The following is a 27421-nucleotide window of genomic DNA, read 5'->3' as shown; positions in this document are numbered from 1 at the left end:
AGTACTTATCTGTTATCTACTGTGTATCCTGTGCTTGAATGGCTGCCCCCATGGCTACACAGCAGCTTGTTTATATAAACTATAGTAGTACTTATCTGTTATCTACTGTGTATCCTGTGCTTGAATGGCTGCCCCCATGGCTACACAGCAGCTTGTTTATATAAACTATAGTAGTACTTATCTGTTATCTACTGTGTATCCTGTGCTTGAATGGCTGCCAATAAGAATTCATTATATTTTAGTTTGTATAACGTGCTTGGTTCTGTTGTCATCTCATGAAAAAGGGAATCATTTTTTAAAAATTTGGATAGAATGGAGTCTATGGGAGACGGTCTTCCTGTAATTCCGAGCTTTCTGGATAACGGATCCCATACCCATATTTGTCTTACTCCGAATGTTCCAGTTTACCGTCCTGCACACTCGCTATACCAATCACAATGTACAATGTGTGTCTCTACACGGGGGCACTGAAACAAGTCTAGACAATGATAAGACTCCGATATGTACAAATGTGTAGATGAAGGAGCCGGAGAACTCAAGGGATAAAATAAAAATATAGAAGATATGGGTGGGGAAATCGGGTCAGAACAGAAAACAGCCAAAAGAGAGGGGAAAAAGATGGGGAAAAATATAGGGAAAGGGCGGCAAGTAAAAGAATCATTGGAGAAGCATTCTTTATTGATCATCATTGAGTCCTTACCTGCAATGTGGTTTAGGCTGTAGAATTTCTGCTAAAGGAGCATTTGATTGAGTAGAATGTGATACTTGTGACCAGTGTTGAAAAGAGGGTCTGAATGATCTAGAATCTTCAGCGTATCACTCTGGGCTTAGTTTTATAAAAGGGTCGTTCATTGTACTGCGCTACATCTTGAGGAACGCTGATTCTAGCACTCTTGTACTTCTGAACGAATTCACATGACCTGGGCTAACGGCTAATGAAAGGGCATTGCCGCCACTCCTTGTCACTGGCTACTTATCCGTTTCGTCATTCCTTACTACCAGAATACAGAAAAACCTGCTCCTAAACGGCGGAAAGTAGAAGCGACTAGATGTGCCTTAGGCTTATTTACACAGAAACTTTCAGAAAATTTTGACACATGTCAAATGGAATTTGTAGTCTGTTGTGTTTACAAAAATCATTATGGTGTTGACACGGAAGTTCAGCCCTGCTACTGTATTTGGTTAATGTTTGGCTAAGTACGGTCACATATGGAATATCAAACTCGATACGGAACAGTTTGTTCTCAGTCACAAGGTTAGTTTGGACCCTTTTTGGGACATATAAGCCTGTGCTATGGTATAATATGGCACATGCTTGTTCCTCTGTAGAAGTGGCGGCTTCTTACCCCTTCCATCCAGAGATGAGGACACTCGCTAAGTAGGGAGGTCGAGCTTGGACTTGAGAAGTCGTGGAACCTACTTAATTGTAATTAAATGAGAAGCAAACCCTAAAGTTAAAAAACTCCTCCCTCCCAGCCTAAGTGTTACCCCGGGAAATGCCCCTAAGTCTTTACTTACCCCTTGGTGCAGATTCTGTCCAGCGGAGTTCACATGCTCCATCTTCTTCTCTTTTCGAAATCTTCGGAATGAGACTGGCGGCGCCTGCACAGTTGGAGCAAAATTACTGAATCGACCGAAGATGGCGCCCATGAACTCTGATGCCTGAATCTGCACCGAGGGGTAAGTGAAACGTTAGGGGCATTTGCCCGGGGTAACACTTAAGGCCCCCCATACACGGGCCAATAAAAGATGCTGACAGAGCGAGTCAGCAGCTTATTGGCCCATGTGTGGGGCCATCCGACGGACTTTCCCGATCGTTCGGGTGGGTTAAAAAATCCCGTCGGATTGCGGCCGCATCTCTGTATGTATGTGGTTATGCGATCCGACTGCCCGTTCTCCTGCATTACGATCAGCCCGATATCACCCACTTCAATGTGGGCATATCGGGCAGAGATCCGCTCCTTTGGATCTCTACATCTATGGCCACCTTTAGGCTGGGGGGGAGGAGGGAGGGGGTGTCTATGTAGGTTAAGGGATTTTTAACTTTTGGATTTGCTTCTCCTTTAAACCCAATGTCCAGTGCTGAGGGCAGGACTACCTGGCAAATAGATTTTTATGATTTTTCAATACAGTTAACTTTATCCTGCTGGGCCGTTGGCTGGTATTAATCAGTTCTGTGCTTTCCCCTGAAATTTAAATACATGGGATCCATTATCCAGAAACCCGTTATCCAGAAAGCTCTGGTCTTTTTCTCTGTAAGATTATAACAGAACCATGCACTATATAATTAATCCTTATTGGAAGCAAAACCAGCCTGTTGGGTTTATTTAATGTTTACATGATTTTCTATAAGAAAACCACACGTCCCGAGCATTCTGGATAACAGGTCCTATACCTGTACAGGTATGGGACCTGTTATCCAGAATGCTCGGGACCTGGGGTTTTCCGGATAACGGATCTTTCCGTAATTTGGGTCTTCATGCGTTATGTCTAATAATAAATCGTCCGAATCCTTCTGCCCGGCCAAACCGAATCCGAATCCTAATTTGCATATACAAATTAGGGGCGGGAGGGAAATTGTGTGACCTTTTGTCACAAAACAAGGAAGTAAAAATTTTTTTCCCCTTCCCATCCCTAATTTGCATATGCAAATTAGGGTTTGAATTCTGTTTGTTATTCGGACAAATCTTTCGCGAAGGATTCGGGGGTTCGGTCGAATCTAAGTAGAATTAAGTATATCTTAGTTGGGATCAAGTACAAGCTACTGTTTTATTATTACACAGAAAAAGGAAATCAGTTTTAAAAATTTGGATTTATTGATTGTAATGGAGACTGGGAGACGGCCTTTCTGTAATTCAGATCTGTAATTTGGATCTTCATACCTTAAGTCTACTAGAAAACCATGTAAACATTAAATAAACCCAATAGGCTGGTTTTGCTTCCAATAAGGATTAATTATATCTTAGTTGGGATCAAGTACAAGTTACTGTTTTATTATTACACAGAAAAAGGAAATCATTTTTAATATTTGGAATATTTGGATAAAATGGGGTCTATGGGAGACAGCCATTCCGTAATTCGGAGCTTTCTGGATATCGGGTTTCCGGATAAGGGATCCTATACCTGTATTTGTAATGTCCAGTGGCGTACCTCCCTTGTACAGAGCAAGACCAAGGAATAGTCACAATAGTATTGGTGACGTGCCAGTGTGACTGGATCATTACACAATATGGCTAAAAATATCCCGAATCTCCATTGGGAAATTTTTGTTTTGTGATGGGCAATGTGTGTGTATATGTGAGTGTTAAAGCAAAGCCAGTGTTTTTGGGCTTGTTCCTCTCCCAAGTGCAGTGTAAGTGACTGTTGGCTTGGGAGATCCCGTCTTACTGCTTGCACCTGTCCGTAGAAATATCTCTGCAGTTGCCAGTGTGAATCGCCATTTAGATACGACAGTTGGCTGTGTAAGAATCGGTTTTCTGGCCACCCGCTGTCCCATCTGGTCATACCATCAGTCTGGTGGGTGGGTGCCCCCGATTAGCAATTTGTATTTTGCTTTAATCTGACTAGAGGAGATCCGACCTGCTACATTGGTGGCTAAACTGCAAACGTTTTATTCTAGATTCTAATCGAATCGGTCACCGTTATTTGAATAGTGCATTAAAGTTACCTGTCTATCCACTGTATATTAATGATTTCTCGTTTGAAAGTGTTTCTCTTCGAGATATACGGTAATTAAGTGCTATAATTCATCATGCACTTGAGAAACTCTCCGCAGAGTTCGCTTTCAGTAATATGGGTGATTTTTGTTCACAAGGGCAAATTACAGGTAATGTTAATTAGTCCCCATACATTTCATGCGCAGGAAGTACATCAAAGTGCAAATATATTTCATGTTCGTTGTTTTGGTTATGACATTTTTGTAGTATCGGTGTAAAATGTGCTTAGCCACAATGGCGGCAGAGCCTTTAACCCTAACTGGGTAGTGGGGTTTGGCTGTTGTCTGTAATAAACATGTGAAAACCTTGTTCAAATAAGTTTGCATATCCCTGCTTTAAAGGAGAACCAAACCCTAACGGGAATAGGGCTATAAATGGCATATTTTATATAGTGAACTTATTGCACGAGGCTAAAGTTTGAGCTTGTCAATAGCAGCAATGATCCAGGACTTCAAACTTGTCACAGGGGGTCACCATCTTGGAAAGTGTCTGTGACACTCACATGCTCAGTGGGCTCTGATTGGCTGTTGAGAAGCTAAGCTTAGGGCTCATCACTAATTATCCAGCAGAAAATGAGCTTCCCTGGCTGTAATATAAGATGATGCTACAGGTTTGCTGATTATTCAATTCTGATGCTAATTGCACTGGTTTCTGTGCTGCCATGTAGTAATTATGTGTATTAATTACTAGTCAGCCTTATATTGTGACATTTCTATTCTATGTGTACTGTATATTGTGAGTGGCTCCCTAAGCTCAGTAAGTGACAGCAGCACAGAGCATGTGCAGTGAATCAGCAGAAAAGAAGATGGGGAGCTACTGGGGCATCTTTGGAGACACAGATCTTTACTGCTAAAGGGCTGTGGTTGCCTTGGGCTGGTACAGAAGCACAAAACATCTTGTACAACATTTCTAAGATTTAGTTCTCCTTTAAACCAGCAAGTTAGCAGCTTGAGACGTGCTTGGGAAAGACTGAAAGTAGGTATTCGCCAAATCCGTATTTGGCTGTGCCGAATCCAAAGTCCTGGCGATCCAAACCCTCAATTGTAACTTAGGTCACGTCTACAGAAATGGCCAATCTCTTCCCCCCCCCGATGTTGCTAATTTGCATATGCAGATTTGTTTTGGGGTATCGGCTGAATTCAGAAAAAGTGAATTTGGTGCCTCCCTAGTTGCAAGGCACCATGTTTTTTCTGTAGTGTAAACCTGGAAACGTAGTTATGGGATCTGTTATCCGGAAACCCATTATCCAGAACGCTCTGCATTACAGAAAGGCAATCTTCCATAGCCTCCTGTTTATCCAAATAATCCAAAATTTAAAAAATGATTTCCTTTTTCTCTGTAATAATAAAACAGTCGCTTGTACTTGAGCCCAACTAAGATATAATTAATCCTTATTGGAAGCAAAACCAGCCTATTGGGTTTATTTAATGTTTACATGATTTTCTTGTAGACTTAAGGTATGAAGATCCAAATCATGGAAAGATCCCTTATCCGGAAAACCCCAGATACTGAGCATTCTGGATAACAGGTCCCATACCTGTAGTTGAAAGTATTCTGAGACCAATTGCAGTTGGTCTTTGTCGGTTTTGACATTTAATGTTTCCTCTACTGTCATTTCCCCTGCTCTTCGGTTGCTAAAATAACAATACAACAAGATCGGTGTAATTAAAACATTGCATAAATTTTATACCTGGCCCCTCTGAGATTGAGCCATAATGAGGGTTCACTACTGATGTAGCAGGTTTGGCTGCACTACAAATAGAGACCTGTTCATTTCAGGGAAGATTCTAGTGACCTTCCTGTGTTTGTTTTAATGGTCAAATGCACATCACTGACATCTGATTTTCAGCCTGAGCAGGCGGCACAAATGACTTGTCATTAAGTCGGGTTACTGGATTACTCGTTCTCCCTCTATAGCGCCAGTGCTTTCCCCCTGCTCATCACTCTCCTGCCATACACTCGCCAATGATTCACCAAATTACTACTACTGCTGCTGCGTGCACTCCCTTATTCTTAGGGCTGTTTAATTAGTTCTTTAATTGAGATCTTATGAGGCTGGGCATACCTACCTGCTGCTTAAAGGAGAAGGAAAACTACCGAAACAGTTTATTGCCAATAGATTAGCCACAATAATGCAAGCTATAACACTATTTATGCTACAGAATGCTTTACCACACCTGAGTAAACAGCTCTCTCTGTTTAGGATAGCAGCTGCAATATTAGCTTTGTGTGACAATCACTTCCTGCCTGAGTCTTTCCCTGCTCTCATAGCTCTGGGCTCAGATTACAGCAGAGAAGGGAGGAGCAAACTGAGCATGCTCAAGCCCTAGCCCTGGAGGTTTAAGCTGAAAACAGGAAGTCTGATACAGAAGCCCATGAGTACACAATAGAAGGAAAGAAATGTGCTGTTTCCTTTGACAGAGGACTCAGAGCAGCATTACTTTGAGGGTTTACTGGTGTATTTATATAGACCTTTCTGATAAAGCTTAGTTTTAACCTTTCCTTCTCCTCTAAGCCTTGAAAATAACATTTTATTTATAATGATTTTATTATTTTTTTTTCTGCAAAGAAAATAGAATTCTAAGCAATCTTATAACTTTTTGTATGATATAATGCAATGATTTTTCAAACCCATCATGGGCAGATAAGCTGAAGACTTTATGAAGGGACCGTATAGGCACATTAAAGGGTTTGTTCAGCTTTGAGTTAATTGTTAGTATGATGTAGAGAGGGATAGTCTCAGACAATTTGCAATTGGTTTTCATTTTTTATTATTTGTGGTTGAGTTATTTAGCTTTTTATTGAGCAGCTCTCCAGTTTGCAATTTCAGCCATCTAGTTGCTAGGGTCCAAATTACTCTAGCAACTATGTATTTATTTGAGGAAGAGACTGGAATATGAATAGGAGAGGGGCTGAATAGAAAGATGAGTAATTAAAGGTAGTAATAACAAATCTTACAGAGTGTTTAATTTTTTGATGGGACCAGTGACTCCCATTGAAAGCTGAAAAGAGTTGGAGGGAGATGTCAAATAATTATAAAAATTAGAAAAGAAAGTCAAATAAATAATAAATTTTAAAAAATAAAAAATAAAAAAAACTATAGAAAATAAATAATGAAGACCAATTGGGAAGTTGCTTAGAGTTGGCCCCCCCCCTTTAAGATAAAGAAGGTGGCTCATCTACAAGTTAACTTTTTAGTATGATGTAGAATGCTATTCTGACAATTTGCAGTTGTTTTTTATTTTTTATTATTTGTGGTTTTTGTTATTTAGCTTTTCATTCAACAGCTGTCTAGTTTCAGCAATGTGGTTGCTAGGGTCCAAATTCCCCTAGCAACCATGTGTTTATTGGAGTAAGAGACTGGAATATGAATAGGAGAGGGACTGAACAGAAACATGACCATTAAAAAAGTAGTGATAAATCTTAGAGCATTTAATTTTTTAATTAACTGTTAGTATGATGTAGAGAGTGATATTCTGAGACAATTTGCAATTGGTTTTCATTTTTTATTATTTGTGGTTTTTCATTTATTTAGCTTTTTATTCAGCAGCTCTCCAGGTTCTGGTTGCTAGGTTTCAAATTACCCTAGCAACCATGCATTGATTTGAGTTAGATACTGTATTAGGAATAGGGGAGGGCTCGAATTGAAAGTAACAATAGCAAATTTTGTAGTCTTACAGAGCATTTGATTTTTAGATGTGGTCAGTGACCCCAATTGAAAGCTTAGAAGAGTCACAAGAGAAAGTCCAGTGGATTCAGTAATGGAGTTTCTAGTGGATACGGTGGCGGCTACTCTTACTCCAGCCTATTTTGGGGGGAAATACGTATTTAAAAGAAAGCTGTTACTGGTCCTTTAAGGTGCTTTTGTTACCCATCAGTTGACACGGGAGGTAGAATTTGACCGTTCACAAAACCATTGCTAAAACATCTAAATACGACTGTCACTATTATTTGTAAATGAAGGATATTATCGGGTCAGCCCATACAGCAGCCCTTGCTCCATCGGAGCTTACAGTCTAAAGTGGTACTTGTCAAATTCAGCCTACTTCTAGTACCAAAATGTTATAGTCATTGATAGGATTTGCTTCATTCTCAAGTTGCCATGGGAATAATTCAGAAAGCAAATGCCATGCTGAATTAAAAATAGCAACCCCTGACTGCCATTTTCACCAAATAGTTTTTTTTTTTTTTTCTACAGCAGGGATAGATGATGTTTTAGCTCTGCTGGATGTTGATCTGCAATGATTCATAGAAGTTTAATTTATTACATTATACATTTCACATTATTTTCCTTGCAGTTTCAGATGTGCCAAACTCCATAGTTCTTTGTGACTGAACCCCTTTAAATCACCCACTTCATAAACCCTTGCCAAACACTAATAGATCCCCATTAAATATTTGTTTGATTTGGCAACTAGGGAGGACCGGATCAACACTCAGATCAGAACTGCTCGTCGGTCTGACTTTTCATATCTTGCCCGGTGAATATCTGGTTGATTTTCAGTTTTTAAGTTGATGGGAAAGAATAGTGAATAATAGGTTGAGGTTCCCTGCATCAGGCTGCTTCATTTAAATGGATGGGAATAAACGGCTGAGGTCTGCCCTGTGCATGTACACGTGTATAATGAATGGCTGCTCTGTGCCTTGTTGGTGCATGTAAACTAATAGGAATGAATAGAGAGTATGCTGTGTGTGCATGTCTCTCTTTTTACATAGCAGTTCATGATTGGGCTGTTTTCTGTGCATGTTAAGTCATAGTAGTTAAAGGGTTACTGTCATGCGAAAATGTTTTTTTTTTTTTCAGTTAATAGTGCTACCCCAGCAGACTTCTGCACTGAAATCCAATCTCAAAAGGGCAAACCGATTTTTTTTATATTCAATTTTGAAATCTGACATGGAGCTAGACATATTGTCCATTTCCCAGCAGCCCCAGTCATGTGACTTGTGCCTGCACTTTAGGATGGAACTTCTTTCTGGCAGGCTGTTATTTCTCCTACTTAATGTAACTGAATCAGTCTTAGTGGCACTTGGCTTTTACTATTGATTGTTGTTTTTAGATCTACCAGGCAGCTGTTATCTTGTGTTAAGCTCCCCATAGACGCGACGATTCTTCTTGCCAAACTACCGATTTTAGGGAAGCCCGACCAATCCTTTGAAATTATCGTGCGGTTAGTGGGATTCGAACGATCGTACATCTTACGATTTTTCGGCCAACATCTGTCAGGGAATTGATCGGCCAGGTCAAAAAATCTTTGTCGGTCCCAGTGCAATGTATCTATGTTTGCAGGGCCAGGCAGGCAGCTCCCCTATGTTTTCCTGGCAAATTGGTCTTTTTAGTTGATGGTAAATTCGTACGATCGTTCTGAGAAGATTGTGGTCTCACGATCAGGATCTGATCTTTTAAAAATCTCAACATCTATGGCCAGCTTTAGAGAGCTGCTATCTGGTTACCTTCCCATTGTTACTTTGTTAGGCTGCTGGGAGATCATGCCAACTTGCAGTACAGCAGTAAAGAGTAAAAATTTATCAGAGCACAAGTCACATGACCATGGGCAGCTGGGAAACTGACAATATGTCTAACCCCATATCAGATTTCAAAATTAAATATAAATAAAATCTGTTCGCTTTTTTGAAAAATGGATTTCATTGCAGAATTCTACTGGAGCAGCACTATTAAATTATGCGTTTTGGAAAAAAAAACGTTTTCCCATCACAGTATCCCTTTAAGGTATGTGCTATGAATTGTGTTGAATATGAAGCAAGAAGGTGCACACCCTAGAAGTTAATCATGAGGCGCTAATCCACTTAAGGGTCTCCAAAACTAACGTACCAAAATCAAAAAATAAATTTTTTTTATTTCATCCAAGAAAAAAAAAAAGGGGGTTTCAAATAAATCCCAAAATAAGTAGTGAACCCAACGTGTTTCGGCTATAATGTTCTTCCTCAGGGGCACAAATAATAAAGAATCCAAGAGAAAAAGTCCTACTCTGCTATGAAATTGAATTAAAATGTTTTCAAAGTTAACTTATCAGGTTATTGCTACTACAATAAGATTTGTAGAAATAGAGCATCGTGTTCTCTTTACTACTTTATATTAATCTGAATGGTTAGTTGCAGGTCGGAAGATTGTAAGAGGACAATCGTTTTTTCTGACACAGGCTAATAATCTGCACATCAATGGCCGGCTTTGTTCTTGTTCTGCGTTGATGAGCGAATTTATTCGCCAGCCACAAATTCATGGCGAATTTCCTCGTTTTGCGGGTGACGATTAAATGGACGCCCATTGACTTTAATGTGCGTCAAATGTCGCCGCCGTCTGAATTGTCGCCGGCGTCAAGATTCGCATTTCGCCCATCACTAGATATCTAGAATGCTCGGGGTCCGGGGCTTTCCAGATAATGGAACTCTCCATAATTTTGATCTCCATAGGTTAAGTCTACTAGAAAATCATGTAAACATGAAATAAACCCAATAGGCTGGTTTTGCTTCCAATAAGTTACATCTAAAGGTGGCCATAGACGTAACAATTACGATCTTTCTTGGAAAAGATATATCCAGGAAAGATCGTTGGTTTCAATACACACGTGTAGAGCTGAATCGTTAGATATTCATATAGAAACAATAGACTTCTACCTGTATCTGACAAATCAGCGCTAACAATGGGCGATCCCTTCAAAGGCACCCAATCAAAATTTTCCGTCCAGCCTGATCGACGAGCCTGACGATATCGGTTGGCTCTTTTCCAACCGTACACGCACCGAATATCGTACGAAAATTCGTTTTTTCATACGATATTATCTGTGCGTCTATGGCCACCTTAAGTCTGGATCCACTACAAGCTACTGTTTATTACAGCGAAAAAGAATATTATTTTGAAGAATTTGGAGTATTTGGCTAAAATGGAGTCTATGGGTCAAATTCGCTAATCTGCGAAAATTTGCCAGCGACGGCTTCGCTCACACCACCACACTTCACCAGGTGAAAATTCGCCAGGACAATTCACTGAAAATGCGAAGTTGCGTCCAGGGCGCCGAACTATGGCAAAGTTTCGCTAGAGTTAATTCGGCAAGAAAAATTAAGTTGCGCTAGCGTTGGCTAATTTGCATGCGGCGGGAAGTTAAATTTCAATGGACGTATATGTTGCAGCAAATACATTAATTACCGGTACACAAGCCCGGGAAACCTTAATAAAAGAAAATAAAGTTGTTATATTGCCCTACACATGAGGCCAGATAGTCGGGCCCAAGAGCTAACGTTCAGTATAATCCGCATTTTAGTGAATTTGCACAGTTACGTCTATTCACCAGAGCGAAAATTCGCCTGGCGTTAGAGTGCGAAGTAGCGCTACAATCTTATCTCCTTCGCTAGTGAAATTATGCCAGCACCCGTTAGTAAATCGCAGAAGTCCCGAAATGACGTCACGCTATGCCTATGTGAGGAGGGCATCCTGTAACCTGGATTTCGGGTTACCGGATAACAGGTCCCAAACCTGTACTAACTTCTTGTAAGAGTAATGGCGATTATGGGTGTTTAAGTATTACAGCAGGGCCCGGCAGCCCCATTTTTATAGATCGGGCTATTTTGGTTGAGTTTAAGCAGTTTGCAGACTGATGGGAATATAAACCGTAAATTTCAATTGCTTTGGCAGTTTTTTTTTTTTTTTTACTATTTTGGGCTTTAATTGTATAAATACAGTTGCACACCGTGATTTGTTATCGTCATTTATGGTCATTTTTATCTTAAATTGATGTTTTCATGCAGTAAACAATGGCACTGTGTGTTACCTGCTGCTCTTGTATTGCTGTGTCTTATTCAATTTGTCTGACTGAGTAAGATAAGCGCCTCTTCATTAGCAAGTCTTCCACGATTAATTATATATCGATCGGTTTCAAATTCCCTCTCATGGTAGAGCCCATTACCTTCATACGCAGGGATGTGAAAGCCCTAATACATGGTGGCAACTAAATCGTTTTTTAGAAAGAAAAATTGCACTAGACCTTTGCGTACCCGGTGTGTGAATTGCATTTTTCGTAGTGCAACAAAACCTGTTTTTAAAGGTATGGGGCAAATTCACGAAGCGCCAAAAATGCGATAGTGACACCTTCGCCGCACTTCGCCAGGCGAAGTTTTGCCAGGGTGCCGCTAATTCACTAAAATCTGAATTTACACTCAGGGAGGCGAAAGGTAACAAAGTTGCGCTAGAGTTAATTCGTCAAGCAAAGCGAAGTTACGCAAGTGATGCCTAATTTGCATACGGCGCCAAGTTAAAGTAGAATGGACGTACAGTGGTGTGAAAAACTATTTGCCCCCTTCCTGATTTCTTATTCTTTTGCATGTTTGTCACACTTAAATGTTTCTGCTCATCAAAAACCATTAACTATTATTCAAAGATAACATAATTGAACACAAAATGCAGTTTTTAAATGAAGGTTTACGTTATTAAGGGAGAAAAAAAACTCCAAATCTACATGGGCCTGTGTGAAAAAGTGATTGCCCCCCTTGTTAAAAAAATAACTTAACTGTGGTTTATCACACCTGAGTTCAATTTCAAAGGTTATAAAGCCATTTCTAAAGCTTTGGGACTCCAACGAACCACAGTGAGAGCCATTATCCACAAATGGCAAAAACATGGAACAGTGGTGAACCTTCCCAGGAGTGGCCGGCCGACCAAAATGACCCCAAGAGCGCAGAGACAACTCATCCGAGAGGCCACAAAAGACCCCAGGACAACATCTAAAGAACTGCAGGCCTCACTTGCCTCAATTAAGGTCAGTGTTCACGACTCCACCATAAGAAAGAGACTGGGCAAAAACGGCCTGCATGGCACATTTCCAAGGCGCAAACCACTTTTAAGCAAAAAGAACATTAAGGCTCGTCTCCATTTTGCTAAAAAAACATCTCAATGATTGCCAAGACTTTTGGGAAAATACCTTGTGGACCGACGAGACAAAAGTTGAACTTTTTGGAAGGTGCGCGTCCCGTTACATCTGGCGTAAAAGTAACACAGCATTTCAGAAAAAGAACATCATACCAACAGTAAAATATGATGGTGGTAGTGTGATGGTCTGGGGTTGTTTTGCTGCTTCAGGACCTGGAAGACTTGCTGTGATAGATGGAACCATGAATTCTACTGTCTACCAAAAAATCCTGAAGGAGAATGTCCGGCCATCTGTTCGTCAACTCAAGCTGAAGCGATCTTGGGTGTTGCAGCAGGACAATGACCCAAAACACACCAGCAAATCCACCTCTGAATGGCTGAAGAAAAACAAAATGAAGACTTTGGAGTGGCCTAGTCAAAGTCCTGACCTGAATCCTATTGAGATGTTGTGGCATGACCTTAAAAAGGCGGTTCATGCTAGAAAACCCTCAAATAAAGCTGAATTACAACAATTCTGCAAAGATGAGTGGGCCAAAATTCCTCCAGAGCGCTGTAAAAGACTCGTTGCAAGTTATCGCAAACGCTTGATTGCAGTTATTGCTGCTAAGGGTGGCCCAACCAGTTATTAGGTTCAGGGGGCAATTACTTTTTCACACAGGTTTGGATTTCTTTTCTCCCTAAATAATAAAAACCCTCATTTGAAAACTGCATTTTGTGTTTACTTGTGTTATCTTTGACTAATAGTTAAAGTTACTGGTCCTTTACGTTTGACTGTGTATGGGCAGCGTTTGCAGAAAGTAGGGCTGTGAAGCTTGTCTAACTGGGTATTCAGGTTCCCTTTCTGCCTGCCCGTGGTATTTCATAGAAGTCCTTGACATGGCTAAAGATGAAGAGGTTGAATTAGCATGAGGTTCCTCGCATATACATTTGTATTATGAATACTCTCTTACTTGGCTATTGCTTCTCGTTTCCATTGGGAGTGTATATTGTCCCCTAACAATACATGTTTTTCTCTCTTTCAGGTAATTACGTTTCTGTTGCACGGGCCCTCACTGACTTCTAGACAAGATGAGCACTGCTGTATCGTGACCCCAGGGGACCTGGTGAGTAGCGGCCGAATTGAAGCCCATCTTAATTCAACAAACCTGGTTGAAAAGCAAAATGTAATTTGGGAGTGGGGGTGGAAAAAGAAAAAAAAAAAGTGATGACCATTGTTGCTTAAAGGAGTGATTCACCTTTAGGGTAAGGGCACACCTGGATATTCAGGGAGATTTAGTCGCCCGTGGACTAATCGCCTCTTCTTTGGGACGAACTGCTTCCCCGTGTCTTCCGCCGGCTTTAATGAAAAAAAAAAAAAAACGCCTGCGCCAATGCACTAGCGGCCCTTCGATTTCCAAAGTCGCCCGAAGTTTACTCGTGTGGAAACTTCGGGAGACTTCGGAAATCTCCAGGTGTGCCCTTACCCTTTAAAGGGGTGGTTCACCTTGAGATAATTTTTTTAGTATGATGCAGAGAGTGATATTCTGAGACAATTTGCAATTTGTTTTCATTTTTGAAGGTTTTGAGTTATGTAGCTTTTTATTCAGCAGCTCTTCAATTTGCATATTAACCACTCTGGTAACTAGGGTCCAAATGACCCTAGCAAACATGAATTTATTTGAATAAAAGACTGGAATATGAATAGGAGAGGCCTGAATAGAAAGATGCAATAAAAAGTAGCAATAACAATACATTTGTAGCCTTACAGAGCTTTTGTTTTTTAGAAGGGAGTCAGCGACGCCCATTTAAAAGCTGCAAAATATCAGACGAAAAAGGCAAATAATTATAAAACTATTAAAAATAAATAATGAAAACCAATTTAAAAGTTGCTTAAAATAATAATAATAATAATAATAATAATAATAATAAAGTTACCTTAAAGGTGAACCACCCCTTTTTTAGTATGTTATTGAAGGGCTAATTCTAAGCCACTTTTCAATTGGTCTTAATTTTTTATTCCTAAACGTTTTTTGATTCTGATTCTTTTCAGCTTTCAAAAGGCGGTCACTGACCCCATCTAAAAACAAAAAAAACAAATGTTCTCTGAGGCTACACATGTATTGTTATTGCTACTTTTGAATACTCCCCTTTCTATTTAGGCCTCATCTTTTCATTGGCTAGTCTTTTTCAAATCAATGCGTGGTTGCCAGGGGTTCCTTTGGACCCGAGCAACCAGACGGCTGAAACTGCAACCTGTAGAGCTGCTGAATAAAAATAACTCAAAAACCACAAATAATAAAAAATGAAAACCCAAGAGCAAATTAACAACCTTTAGTGAGTAAAAGGTGAACAACCTTTACTTGAGTAAAGTGCCAGTCTGAGAACACTTCTTGCCCCCATGCCAAAGAGAGAGAAATGGAAGTTGATTGGAATGAACGCTGCTAAATCCCAGTGCAAATAATTCCTTGGCTCAGCCTGTTGACATAAGATCACCTATCAGCCCCAGGTATCTGTCCCTTTAAAGGTCCAACTGATTTAAAGGTGCGCCAGGGTTTAACTGAATAGCTTGTAAGTTGAGTTTTTTTTGTGCTTTTTAACCCGTAGAACCAGAATGTCCTTTGTATAAAAACGTTGGCGGTCCTGTGTACCAACATTTGCTTGCGTTTTAAAGGTGTGCTCTGGCCATATATTAACTCCGACACATGCAGCCATGAGTTTTTGGTTTGGCCTCTCTAGACCAAAGGGTATCCTGAGTTATGCCAGGTATAAGTCACGGGTGGTGTGATTTATTCTGGTTTCACAGATCGTAGTATATGTGCGGTTTCTCTACATTCTCTCTTTAAGCAGTAGTTGGGTGTCAGATAATGATTGACTGTTAGATCCAATATCTTATCGGGGGGCTCCTTTCGCCTAGAATAGGGGTGTCCAACCTGCGGCCCAGCTTGAAACGCTCAGTTCCGGAGTAAACGTCATAATAATATAATAAGTCTATTTAATATCCAGGTGTCCCATATTCCAGTGTAAAACTCAATCTGATTATCCAACTGGTATTGTAGTTCTTTTTTGTGTATTTTCTTTACTTTTACAAATCAAAAGTGTTTATGTATTTCATGTGTGGCCCCAGACAATTTTTCTTTTTCCAATGTGGCCCAGTGAAGCCAAAAGGTCTGGCCTAGAAGATGTATTAGAGCTCACTCTATTAAACTCACCAGACATCATGTCTCTCTACATGCAGAATTTGTGCAAAAGGCAGTTATTTTGTTAGATTTTGTTTGTTCTGGCATCAGTTATTTGAGTGAACTCTAATGCATCTGCTACGAAAGGAGCCCCCTATTGGATCTAACTGTCAGTGAATATCTGACACCCAACTGCTGCATGAAGAGAGAATGAAGAGAAACAGATGCTGCTGAGAGAGGGATAGTGAAGATAAACGTGATTATTTCAGACACTATGCAGACCTTTTAATTGATTGTATTTAGAAAGTTTCTTATTTCAGTGTGATGAAGCGTATATAAGAATTTTCATGTTCACAATTAAACACAAGCACTGAAAATAATCAAATCGGATTAAAGAGCTTCTATGAAGGAGGATCTGGCAGAAGCAATAACTCTAGTTAATTTTGGATTGTATTTAACAGCTATTCTACAGGCCTGGTTCAATTCACCAGACATCATGTCTCTCTACATGCAGAATTTGTTCAAAGGGCAGTTATTTTGTTAGATTTTGTTTGTACTGGAATCCGTTATTTGAGTGAGCTCTAATACATCTGCTAGGAAAGGACCCCCCTATAAGATATATTGGATCTAACTGTCAGTGAATATCTGACACCCAACTGCTGCATGAAGACAGAATGAAGAGAAACAGATGCTGAGGGAGGAATAGTGAAGATAAACTTGATTATTTCAGCGCAATACAGTCCTGCATGCCAGGCTACTGTGTTATGTACATACTTTGCCCAGGGCATAATGAAAGGAGGTGGGGCAGACAGCTTAAGGTTAAAAGGTAGAGATAGGTGGGGCCTTAACTTAAATGACATTTTGGCTGCGTAATATAGAAAGTAGTTCAGTTGCAGGATCTGCCAAAATGCTTATGGGGCCTGAGTTGTTATTTAAAGAGATACAATGTAAATAAGTTGTAATCTTGTCATTCTAATGCTTTTATGACTTGAGTTATAGGAACTTGAACGGAATTTGGAGATGCTTTGAGTTTAGCTTATTGTTTGCAAAATGTGTTCCTTTTCTGCATTTTTGTGTTTTTCCATGTAAGTAGGATCTGCCATATTGCTTTTTTATTTTGGAGTCTTCCATGTGGACACCAGTGCAACAGAGCCATCTACTGGGCATCGTTTTCTTTTCCTTAAAGGAGAACTAAAGCTTAACTAAAGAAGTAGCTAGAAATGTTGTACACTGTTGCACTGTTGTCACATTGCGCCCAAAGATGCCCCAGTAGCTCCCCATCTTCTTTTCTGCTGATTCACTGCACATGCTCTGTGCTGCTGTCACTTACTGAGCTTAGGGACCCACTCACAATATACAGTACACATAGAATAGAAATGTCACAATATAAGGCTGATTAGTAATTAATACACATAATTACTACATGGCAGCACAGAAACCAGTGCAATTAGTGCAAGATTGACGCACTCCAGGACTTCATAATGCAGTTTAGAAAAGAAAATTTATTGTCAACGTTTCGGTCCTGTTCTGGGCCTTTCTCAAGACATTACATGTATATTAATATATTATGGGAACACGATAAGCACCCCCTTTTTCCATGTGTTTGATATATGGAAAATATAGGTAGGTTTTCCTTTAAGGGTGGTGGCAGACGTGAAAATTCGGGGACATTAGTGTCCCAGCGGCCTAATGCCTTCCTTTTGGCAAGAATACGCATTGCTGGCAGGAATAGCGTAGGAATTGCCGGCGGGATGGCTTAGGAATTGCTCACGGGATGTTTTAGAAATTGCCGGCGGGATGGCGCAGGAATTGCTGGCGGGATGGGTTAGAAATTGCCGGCGGGATGTTGTAGGAATTGCAGGTGGGGTGGCATAGTAATCACTTCGGATTTCCAGAGTCGCCCGAAACAGCCTCTTGAGGAAACCTAAGGCGACTTTGGAAATTCGGATCGATTCGTATGCCATCCCGTCGGCGATTCCTATTCTTGCTGTTGGGAAGGCATTTCGGGGAGATTATTCGCACACAGTAGAGATTTGTCGCTCCCACGTGTGCCGCCACCCTTAAAGGAGGCACGTGCTGTACTTAACTTGTATTTTTATAGAAAACAAGGGAGCGTGTAAAAGTGTCTAAACTCCCGCCCACTTGTACAAATAAATATCCAAACAAAGCTCCCCGTGCAACACAAACTAGGCCAATTTTTAAGATTTTGAAGATGTTTAGTCAAATATAAACCCTTCATTTAGGGTATTTTTTATTTATTTATTTTTTTAATCAGGGAAAGCATCATTGTTCTGCCCAACGCCCCCACACCCAGGTCTCTGGTACTGAGTCAGGTTTCCCTTTAGGATTTGCCTCTGGGCAAGCTGCCCAATCCCTTGTTGATAAATAGCAGCCCCATAACCCAATGCTGTCACCACTGTGGCTTACAGGCAGTTACGGTGCCAACACCAGTGTATGAAGCTTTGGGCCGGTGCCAGACAGAGCCCGTCACATTTGGAGCAGAATCCCTGACCACAAAATCCTTAGTCCTTGACTCACGGCACCACATTAGTGCTTTGTTACAAACTCCATATTGATTTATGTTACTGCTTCCTTCTTGCCTTCCAAGCCAGCTATGAGACTAGGGTTACTTACCAGTTTTTTATAGTCTCTCCATATTTCATCATTTAGCAGCCCTGCTTGCTTAAATGTGTTCTTCACCTTCCAAGACTTTTTTCAGTTATTTTCCATTATTTATTTTTTACTGTTTTTCCAAAATCTAAATTTGAAGTTGAATGTTGGTGTCTCTGGTGTTTGGGTCTGGCAACTCAGTAATTCAGGCGCAGACTCTAAAACTGTTATCATTTTGCAACATTGAGTTGATCCATTTCTCAGCAGCATCTCTGGAGTATTTGCAACTATTGTATCAAGTCAACGTTTGGTCGTTTACCCCCGATATAGCCATGCTCGTTAATGGCATATCGGGGAAAGATCCGCTCGTTTGGCGACTTTGCGTCTATGGCCACCTTAAAAGCAAATTTAGTGATTTGTGCTTTGTACAGGGAAATACCTCTCCCAATATATTTCTATAGTATCTTGATGTTCAGGCTATAAGCAAACTTCGATTCATCTTCCTTTTCTAAAGTGTCGCTCTGTACAGGCTGTGACAGTTGTTTTAGTACAGGGGAATGTCTGTTCATTTTATGGGATCTCTCGGTACAGACAAGGCAATCAGTCTGTACTAGTACAATAAAGAAGACCAGAACCTAATATGTATTGTGACAGCTTCCAAACAGCCAATGTAAAGGGGTTGTTCGCCTTTAAATTTAATAAATGTACTAAAGGGGGCTTTAACATATACAGGTATGGGACCTGTTATCCAGAATGCTCGGGACCTGGGGATTTCCGGATAACAGATCTTTCCGTAATTTGGGTCTCCATGCCTCATCTCTACTAGAAATTAATTTAAACATTAAATAAACCCAATAGGCTGGTTTTGCTTCCAATAAGGATTAATTATATCTTAGTTGGGATCAAGTACAAGCTACTGTTTTATTATTACAGAGAAAAAAGTAAATAATTATACATTTTTGTATTATTTGGATAAAATGGAGTCTATCGGAGAGTCATTCCATAATTTGGAGCTTTCTGGATATCGGGTTTCCGGATTAGGGATCCTATACCTTGTATTGGGTTTAACCAAAATTCCCATTGACGAGGTCGTTCACCATTTGCAATTGGTTTTATTTTTTTTTAGGGATGCACCGAATCCAGGATTCGGTTCGGGATTCGGCATATGCAAATTAGGGGCGGGATGGAAATTGCATGACTTTTTTTCAGAAAACAAGGAAATAAAAAATGTTTTCCCCTTCCCACCCCTAATTTGCATATGCAAATTAGGGTTCGGATTCGGTTCGGTGTTCGGCTGAATCTTTCACTAAGGATTCGGGGGTTCGGCCGAATCCAAAAAAGTGGATTCGGTGCATCCCTATTTTTTTTTTAATTTGTGATTTTCGAGTTTAGCTTTTTATTCAGCAGCTCTCCAGTTTTGCAATTTCAGCAATCTGGTAACTAGGGTCCAAATTACCCTAGCAACCATGCATTGATTTGAATAAGCGTCTGGAATATGAATAGAAAGGAATAACAATAGCGATAACAATTTTATTTTCTAACTTTTCATAGTTCATTAACCCTGAAAGTGTCCTGAATACATTGCCAGGGTTTTTTGTTTTAGGCCGTTCTTGGTGTTCACTACGTTGCCATGTTGTGTTTAGTCTGATCAAGTACAAGGTATTGTTTTATTATTGCAGAAAAAAGGGAATCATTTTTAAAAATTTGGATCATTTGGATAAAATAATCTTTGCTCGGTCACCAGCAGTCCTTTGCATTATACATCGTGTCGCCTGTAGAAATAACATGGTAACTGCCTATATCTTCTCTGCATATTGCACTTGCTCCAGGCTTTACCCGTCTGCCGTTTTTATCCGCACTGCTTTCTTGTGCTCATTTTATCCACTAATGATGCCGGCTTAATTACATGTCAAATTGCAATATGAGGCAAATTATGAAGTGTAATTAAAGAAAACTGAACAGAAACAAGGCTAATAAGTGGTGTTTGATCACACATTTAATGAGTTCTATATGCAAGTGGATGTTGTAAAGCTAATGTGTGTACATTTAGATTTCTACTAAACCCTAAAAATGGCATATTTTATATAGTGAACTTATTGCACGAGGCTAAAGTGTCAGCTTGTCAATAGCAGCAATGATCCAGGACTTCAAACTTGTCACAGGGGGTCACCATCTTGGAAAGTGTCTGTGACACTCACATGCTCAGTGGGCTCTGATTGGCTGTTGAGAAGCTAAGCTTAGGGCTCGTCACTAATTATCCAGCAGAAAATGACCTTCCCTGGCTGTAATATAAGCTGATGCTACAGGTTTGCCGATTATTAAATTCTGATGCTAATTGCACTGGTTTCTGTGCTGCCATGTAGTAATTATGTGTATTAATTACTAATCAGCCTTATATTGTGACATTTCTATTCTATGTGTACTGTATATTGTGAGTGGCTCCCTAAGCTCAGTAAGTGACAGCAGCACAGAGCATGTGCAGTGAATCAGCAGAAAAGAAGATGGGGAGCTACTGGGGCATCTTTGGAGACACAGATCTTTACTGCTAAAGGGCTGTGGTTGCCTTGGGCTGGTACAGAAGCACAAAACATCATGTACAACATTCCTAACTACCTCTTTAGTTTAACTTTCCTCGTCCTTTAAAGGGAACCTGATCTCCATGTGGTTTAAATGGCTACATTTTCATGAATGGGGAAACCATGAATATTATGGACTCCCTGCAGTTATTTACAATACTATTTTATGTATGTATTTCTATTGCTGGTGGAAACGGTGAAACCAAATTGTATCGGCAGGTAGCCACAGATGAAGCAAGCGTAACAGATATCAAACTACAATTCCCAGCATCCCCCCCATCTTGCTTTAGAATAAACATGCGAGTGTAACAGCTGTGTTTATCTGTGTTGCCTTTGCAGTGTGCCTTGGCGATGCACAACGTTCCCTCTGCAGCGAGAGGCACATGTCCGAAGAATGCTGGAGCTGCAGGAGGGGAGAGCACACTTCAACAAGAGAGAGCGAAACAAAAAGGAGAAAGACGAGCTAAAGGACAACATTGATAAAAGCACTTCACAGAAAGCTCTAAGGACCGATTTAAAAACCCCAAGCCCTCCAAAGAACTTGGCAAGCCCCAGCGCATCTGTGACTGTGAGCTCCGGAACTCTGTCAATGCATTCCAGTAACCCCAAAGTGCGAAACTCCCCATCAGGAAACACACAGAGGTAAGTCACTCCACATAGGCCTGGGGTCCCCGAACTCTGGCCCCATTGCTTGTGGGTCACATTTGGGAATTCATTCTTAATTACTGTACATTCCTGGAACTATAGGAAGGTGTATGGGACCTGTTATCCAGAATGCTCGGGGCCTGGAGTGATCTGGATAACATCTTTCCTTAATTTGGATCTTCATGCCTTAAGTCTACTAGAAAATAGGGATTCGGTTCGGGATTCGGCCTTTTTCAGCAGGATTCGGCAGAAACCTTCTGCCCTGCCTAAACAAATCCTAATTTGCATATTTAAATTAGGAGCAGGGAGGGAAAATGTGTGGCTTTTTGTCACAAAACAAGGAAGAAAAAAAGTTTCCCTTTCCGGGATGCACCGAATCCACTATTTTGGATTCGGGCGAACCCCGGAATATTGAACCGAATCCTAATCTGCATATGCAAATTAACGGGTGGGAAGGGTAAAACATTTTTAACATCCTCATTTTGTGACAGTCGCGTGATTTCCCTTCCCACCCCTAATTTACATATGCAAATTATGACCCGGATTCGGTTCGGCCGGGCAGAAGGGTTCTGCCGAAATCCGAATGCTGCTGAAAAAGGCTGAATCCTCGATTCGGTGCATCCCTACTAATTTGCATATGTAAATTAGGATTCGGTTTGGTATTCAGCCAAATCTTTCGCGCAGGATTCGGGGGTTCGGCCAAATCCAAAATAGTGGATTCGGTGCATCCCTACTAGAAATTCATGTAAACATTAAATAAACCCAATAGGCTGGTTTTGCCTCCAATAAGGATTAAATTATATCTCAGTTGGGATCAAGTACAAGCTACTGTTTTATTATTATAGAGAAAAAGGAAATCATTTTTTAAAATTTGGATAAAATGGAGTCTATGGGAGATGGGCTTTCTGGATAACGAGTTTCCTGATAACAGATCGCATACTTGCTTCTGCAACTGGCCATAGATGCAAAGAAGTCACAAATTCGTTATGTACAATATTCAGACCATGTGTGGATTGTCCTGACATTTTTTTATACCATGGTAATCGGTTGTTTAGTCTATTAGAAAGATTTCTATTGGCTAACGATATCTCTGAATGTATTGCCTATTTGACTATGTATATGTATATGTATATCTATGTATGTATGTATGTGACTGTCACTACTATTTGTCAGACGTAACTTTGATACAATTGCTGTCATGGCCGTTTCCAAAATTTGTGTAAATGTAATGGCTATAAAAAAGAGTCAGAACTAGTCAATAAAAAGAGAGATCGCATTTAATGGCAAACACTTTTACAAACAACTTAAAGGGATTCTGTCACGATTTTTATGATGTAGTTTTTATTTCTAAATGACACTGTTTACACTGCAAATAATTCACTCTACAATATAAAATTTCATTCCTGAACCAACAAGTGTATTTAGTTGTAATATTGGTGTGTAGGTGCATCTCAGGTCATTTTGCCCAGTCGTGTGCTTTCATAAAGAGCCAGCACTTTAGGATGGAACTGCTTTCGGGCAGGCTGTTGTTTCTCCTACTCAATGTAACTGAATGTGTCTCAGTAGGACCTGGATTTTACTATTGAGTGCTGTTCTTAGATCTACCAGGCAGCTGTTATCTTGTGTTAGGGATCTGTTATCTGGTTACCTTCCCATTGTTCTGTTGTTAGGCTGCTGGGGGGCAAGGGAGAGGGGTGATATCACTCCAACTTGCAGTAAAGAGTGACTGAAATTTATCAGAACACAAGTTACATGACTGGGGGCAGCTGGGAAACTGACAATATGTCTAGCCCCATGTCAGATTTCAAAATTGAATATAAAAAAATCTGTTTGCTCTTTTGAGAAACTGATTTCAGTGCAGAATTCTGCTAGAGCGGCGCTATTAAATGATGCATTTTGGGAAAAAAACAGTTTTCCCATGACAGTATCCCTTTAAGTCAGGAATGTCTTAACTATGAGGCAATAGGGAGAAATATCAATGGCAGTGAAGGAAAAAATTGAGGGAAAAAATGAGTGATTGGTGCAGGGCTGTATACGGGTCAGACTAATTGCAATTTACCATTTACAGGCAGAACCATGGAAAAATATACAAAACCTCTTTATTTCACAAATAAAAACACATAGAGGAAAAAAAAAGTTTTGGGGAACATCAGGACAGGGAAAACATGACTTAAAATCAGGGAAATGCACCCATTGAAATGCGTTATAAATTGGTGGGACCACATATACATTTGTAAAATGCGTGAAAACGTAAAATCAGGAGACTTAAAATAGAGGTTTCACTGTAGTAAAATCTGGTTCAGCCTGTGCAGAGCCCTCTTGTGTCTGCAACTGATGTGATCAGAGATCTCCTTTGCAACGGGAATCTCATGCATCTTATACTCGCATGTATAGAACTTATTCAGGGCATTCTTCATCACTGCCGTCATGGGGGGAAAACATTTTACACTGGGCTAATGAAAATTCTGTTCCTTAAAGGAACAGTAACACCAAAAAGTGTATCAAAGTTATTAAAATATAATGTACTGTTGCTCTGCACTGGTAAAAACAGTGTTTGCTTTAGTAAGACTACTGTTGTTTATCTAAATAAGCTGTGTGTAGCAATGGGGCAGCCATTCAAGCTGTTGGGGAAATAATCAGCAGCTTGTTTATATATACTACAGTAAACTATAGTAGTACTTATCTGTTATCTACTGTGTATCCTGTGCTTGAATGGCTGCCCCCATGGCTACAGAGCAGCTTGTTTATATAAACTATAGTAGTACTTATCTGTTATCTACTGTGTATCCTGTGCTTGAATGGCTGCCCCCATGGCTACACAGCAGCTTGTTTATATAAACTATAGTAGTACTTATCTGTTATCTACTGTGTATCCTGTGCTTGAATGGCTGCCCCCATGGCTACACAGAAGCTTGTTTATATAAACTATAGTAGTACTTATCTGTTATCTACTGTGTATCCTGTGCTTGAATGGCTGCCCCCATGGCTACACAGCAGCTTGTTTATATAAACTATAGTAGTACTTATCTGTTATCTACTGTGTATCCTGTGCTTGAATGGCTGCCCCCATGGCTACACAGCAGCTTGTTTATATAAACTATAGTAGTACTTATCTGTTATCTACTGTGTATCCTGTGCTTGAATGGCTGCCCCCATGGCTACACAGCAGCTTGTTTATATAAACTATAGTAGTACTTATCTGTTATCTACTGTGTATCCTGTGCTTGAATGGCTGCCCCCATGGCTACACAGCAGCTTGTTTATATAAACTATAGTAGTACTTATCTGTTATCTACTGTGTATCCTGTGCTTGAATGGCTGCCCCCATGGCTACACAGCAGCTTGTTTATATAAACTGTAGTAGTCGTTCTGAAGCAAACACACCACTTTTTCCAGCGCAGGGCAACATTATATTATATGTTAGACACTTACATATTTTGGTGTTATTGTTCCTTTAATAAACTAATGTAATTTCCGTCTTGATTGAAAGAAGTTAAGTACAACATCGAAGGCATGTGATCACTGCCAAAGCTCAAAAATATAAACCACATCCTTGGGTTATTCTAAAACAAAATCAAAGTTAAACGACAAACCAAACACAATTGGAAAACCTAAAACAACTTGTATATGAATTGAATCCGACCTGTAGAATAGCTGTTAAATACAATCCAAAACTAACTGGAGTTATTGTTCATGACCAGTTATTGCTTCAGTGCTTGTATTTAAAGGGGAACTATTGTTTAATATAAGCTTCATCGTACTGAAATACAAAACTTATTCTGCATTGTTTCTGAAATAATCAAGTTTATATTCACTATTCCTCTCTCAGCATCTGTTTCTTTTCATTCTCTCTTCATGCAGCAGTTTATTGTCGGATAATCACTGACCGTTAGATCACGGAATTCAACCCTTAACATAAAAAACCCCGACCCTTCGTAGACCCCACCCCCCCAGCCTAGCTGGTACCCGGGGGAAAATGCCCCTAACTTTTTACTTACCCCTCGGTGCAGATTCTGTCCTCGGGAGTTCCCGGGCCGCCATCTTCTTTTCTTCATTAAACTTCGGAAGCAGACCGTTGTTTTCAGGCGCAGTTGGAGTAATATTCCATCCCCCGAATAATTGCGCATGCACCGAAATTGTTTGAGATTGGAATATTACTCCAACTGCGCATGCACAGAAAATTACGGTCTGCTTCCGAAGTTTAAAGAAGAAAATAAGATGGCAGCCGTGAACTCCCGAGGACAGAATCTGCACCGAGAGGAAAGTAAAAAGTTAGGGGTATTTGCCCTGGGTACCAGGTAGGCAGGGGGGGGGGGTCTACGTAGGGTAGAGGGGCTGGTGTTTTTTATGTTACCGGTTGAATTCTCCTTTAAAGGGGGGCTCCTTTCCTAGCAGATGTATTAGAGCTCACTCAAATAACTGATTCCAGTACAAACGAAATGTAACAAAATAACTGCCATTTGCTGCACAAATTCTGCATGTAGAGAGACATGATGTCTGGTGAGTTTAATAGAGAGCTCTAATACATCTTCTAGGCAAAAGGAGCCCCCCTATAAGATATATTGGATCTAACTGTCAGTGAATATCTGACACCCAACTGCTGCATGAAGACAGAATGAAGAGAAACAGATGCTGAGAGAGGGACAATAATGATAAACTTGATTATTTCAGACACTATTCAGAACTTTTAATTAATTGATTTTTAAAGTTTTTTTTTTATTTTATTTCAGTATGCTGAAGCTTAAATTTAAGTTTCATTTTCACAATAGTTCACCTTTAAAGTTACTAGGCATTGGAGTGGTTACATTTTTGGTGAGATACCCAAAATCGCTCCCGAACTCTCCAACATCTCTGCATTGCACCCCTGCTTAATATTTGGAAAGTGCTTAGTCATGAGCACAGCTTTCCTTTTTTTTACTGTATTCTTTATTCTCCGTTTATTGTCCTGTTGATATGCTGTAATGTTGCAGGAGTCTGTTCTTTTAATCGACTGCCTTGCAGCATTGTTGCAGGAGTGAGAACCGAGAGATAGCAGAGCATGTTCTTATATGTGTATTTATTTACCAATGCTTGTTCTCTTTTCAGCAGCCCGAAATCCAAGCCGGAGGTTATGGTCCACCCTCCTTCCGTGATGTCTCCATCCGGCAACCCGCAGCTGGATTCCAAGTTCTCTAGCCAGGGAAAGCAGGGAAGCTCCACAAGCCAATCACAAGCTTCCCCCTGTGACCCAAAGACTGGTAACCACACCCCCAAGCCGCTGCAAGGACCCGCGGGCAGCATGGGACTTAAGAATGGGGCAGGCAATGGAGCCAAAGGGAAAAGGGAAAGAAGTATTTCTGCAGAATCTTTCGATCAGAGAGATACAGGCACTCCCACTACAGATTCTGAAATGAAAGGTGAGTCTGCACTCAGAATGGTTTATTGATTTACTGCTTCCCTTTCCATCATATTTGTTGCACAATATCATGGCTCATGTTTAGATATACTTTCTGTTTGGGTATAATCTCTGCAGGTTTTCCTTCTGTCAAAATTAAATGGGTGGTTCACCTTTAAAAGAGCAAAAAGTTGTGAGTTTTCTACGAAAGTAAAAACCAAAAATTATAATTAAAAGTTCAAATCATTTATTAAGACATGCAGATAACCGCCTAACGCGTTTCGTACCAACTGGGGCACTAACTCAGCCTATACTCAACATTTCAATTAGTCTTCATTATTTATCTTTTGTAGTTTTTCTTTTATTATTTGCTTTCTTCTTCATATTCTTTCCAGAGTTCAAATGGGAGTCACTGACCCCATCTAAAAAAACAGTGACTGAATGTGTAACAGAACAGAACACTACTT

At 40.2% G+C, this 27421-nt stretch overlaps 1 protein-coding gene across 6 annotated transcripts in view; it reads left to right on the top strand.

Moving 5' to 3' along the window:
* bcl9.L (BCL9 transcription coactivator L homeolog) overlaps positions 1-27421 on the top strand; it is a 165842-nt gene that overhangs the window by 113891 nt on the left and 24530 nt on the right. For 4 of the 6 annotated variants that reach the window (XM_041580939.1, XM_041580941.1, XM_041580937.1 and 1 more), the window contains 3 exon segments: positions 13617-13697; positions 21275-21577; positions 26666-26976. In XM_041580939.1, coding sequence (XP_041436873.1) covers positions 21330-21577; positions 26666-26976 — 559 coding nt within the window. In that variant the 5' untranslated portion in view covers positions 13617-13697; positions 21275-21329. 6 annotated transcript variants of the gene reach the window in all.

This window comes from Xenopus laevis, chromosome 2L, assembly GCF_017654675.1.
Source record: "Xenopus laevis strain J_2021 chromosome 2L, Xenopus_laevis_v10.1, whole genome shotgun sequence".
NCBI classification, from domain to species: domain Eukaryota; kingdom Metazoa; phylum Chordata; class Amphibia; order Anura; family Pipidae; genus Xenopus; species Xenopus laevis.
The sequence above is the reverse complement of the archived record's forward strand: the minus strand, read 5'-3'. Positions and strand labels throughout refer to the sequence as shown.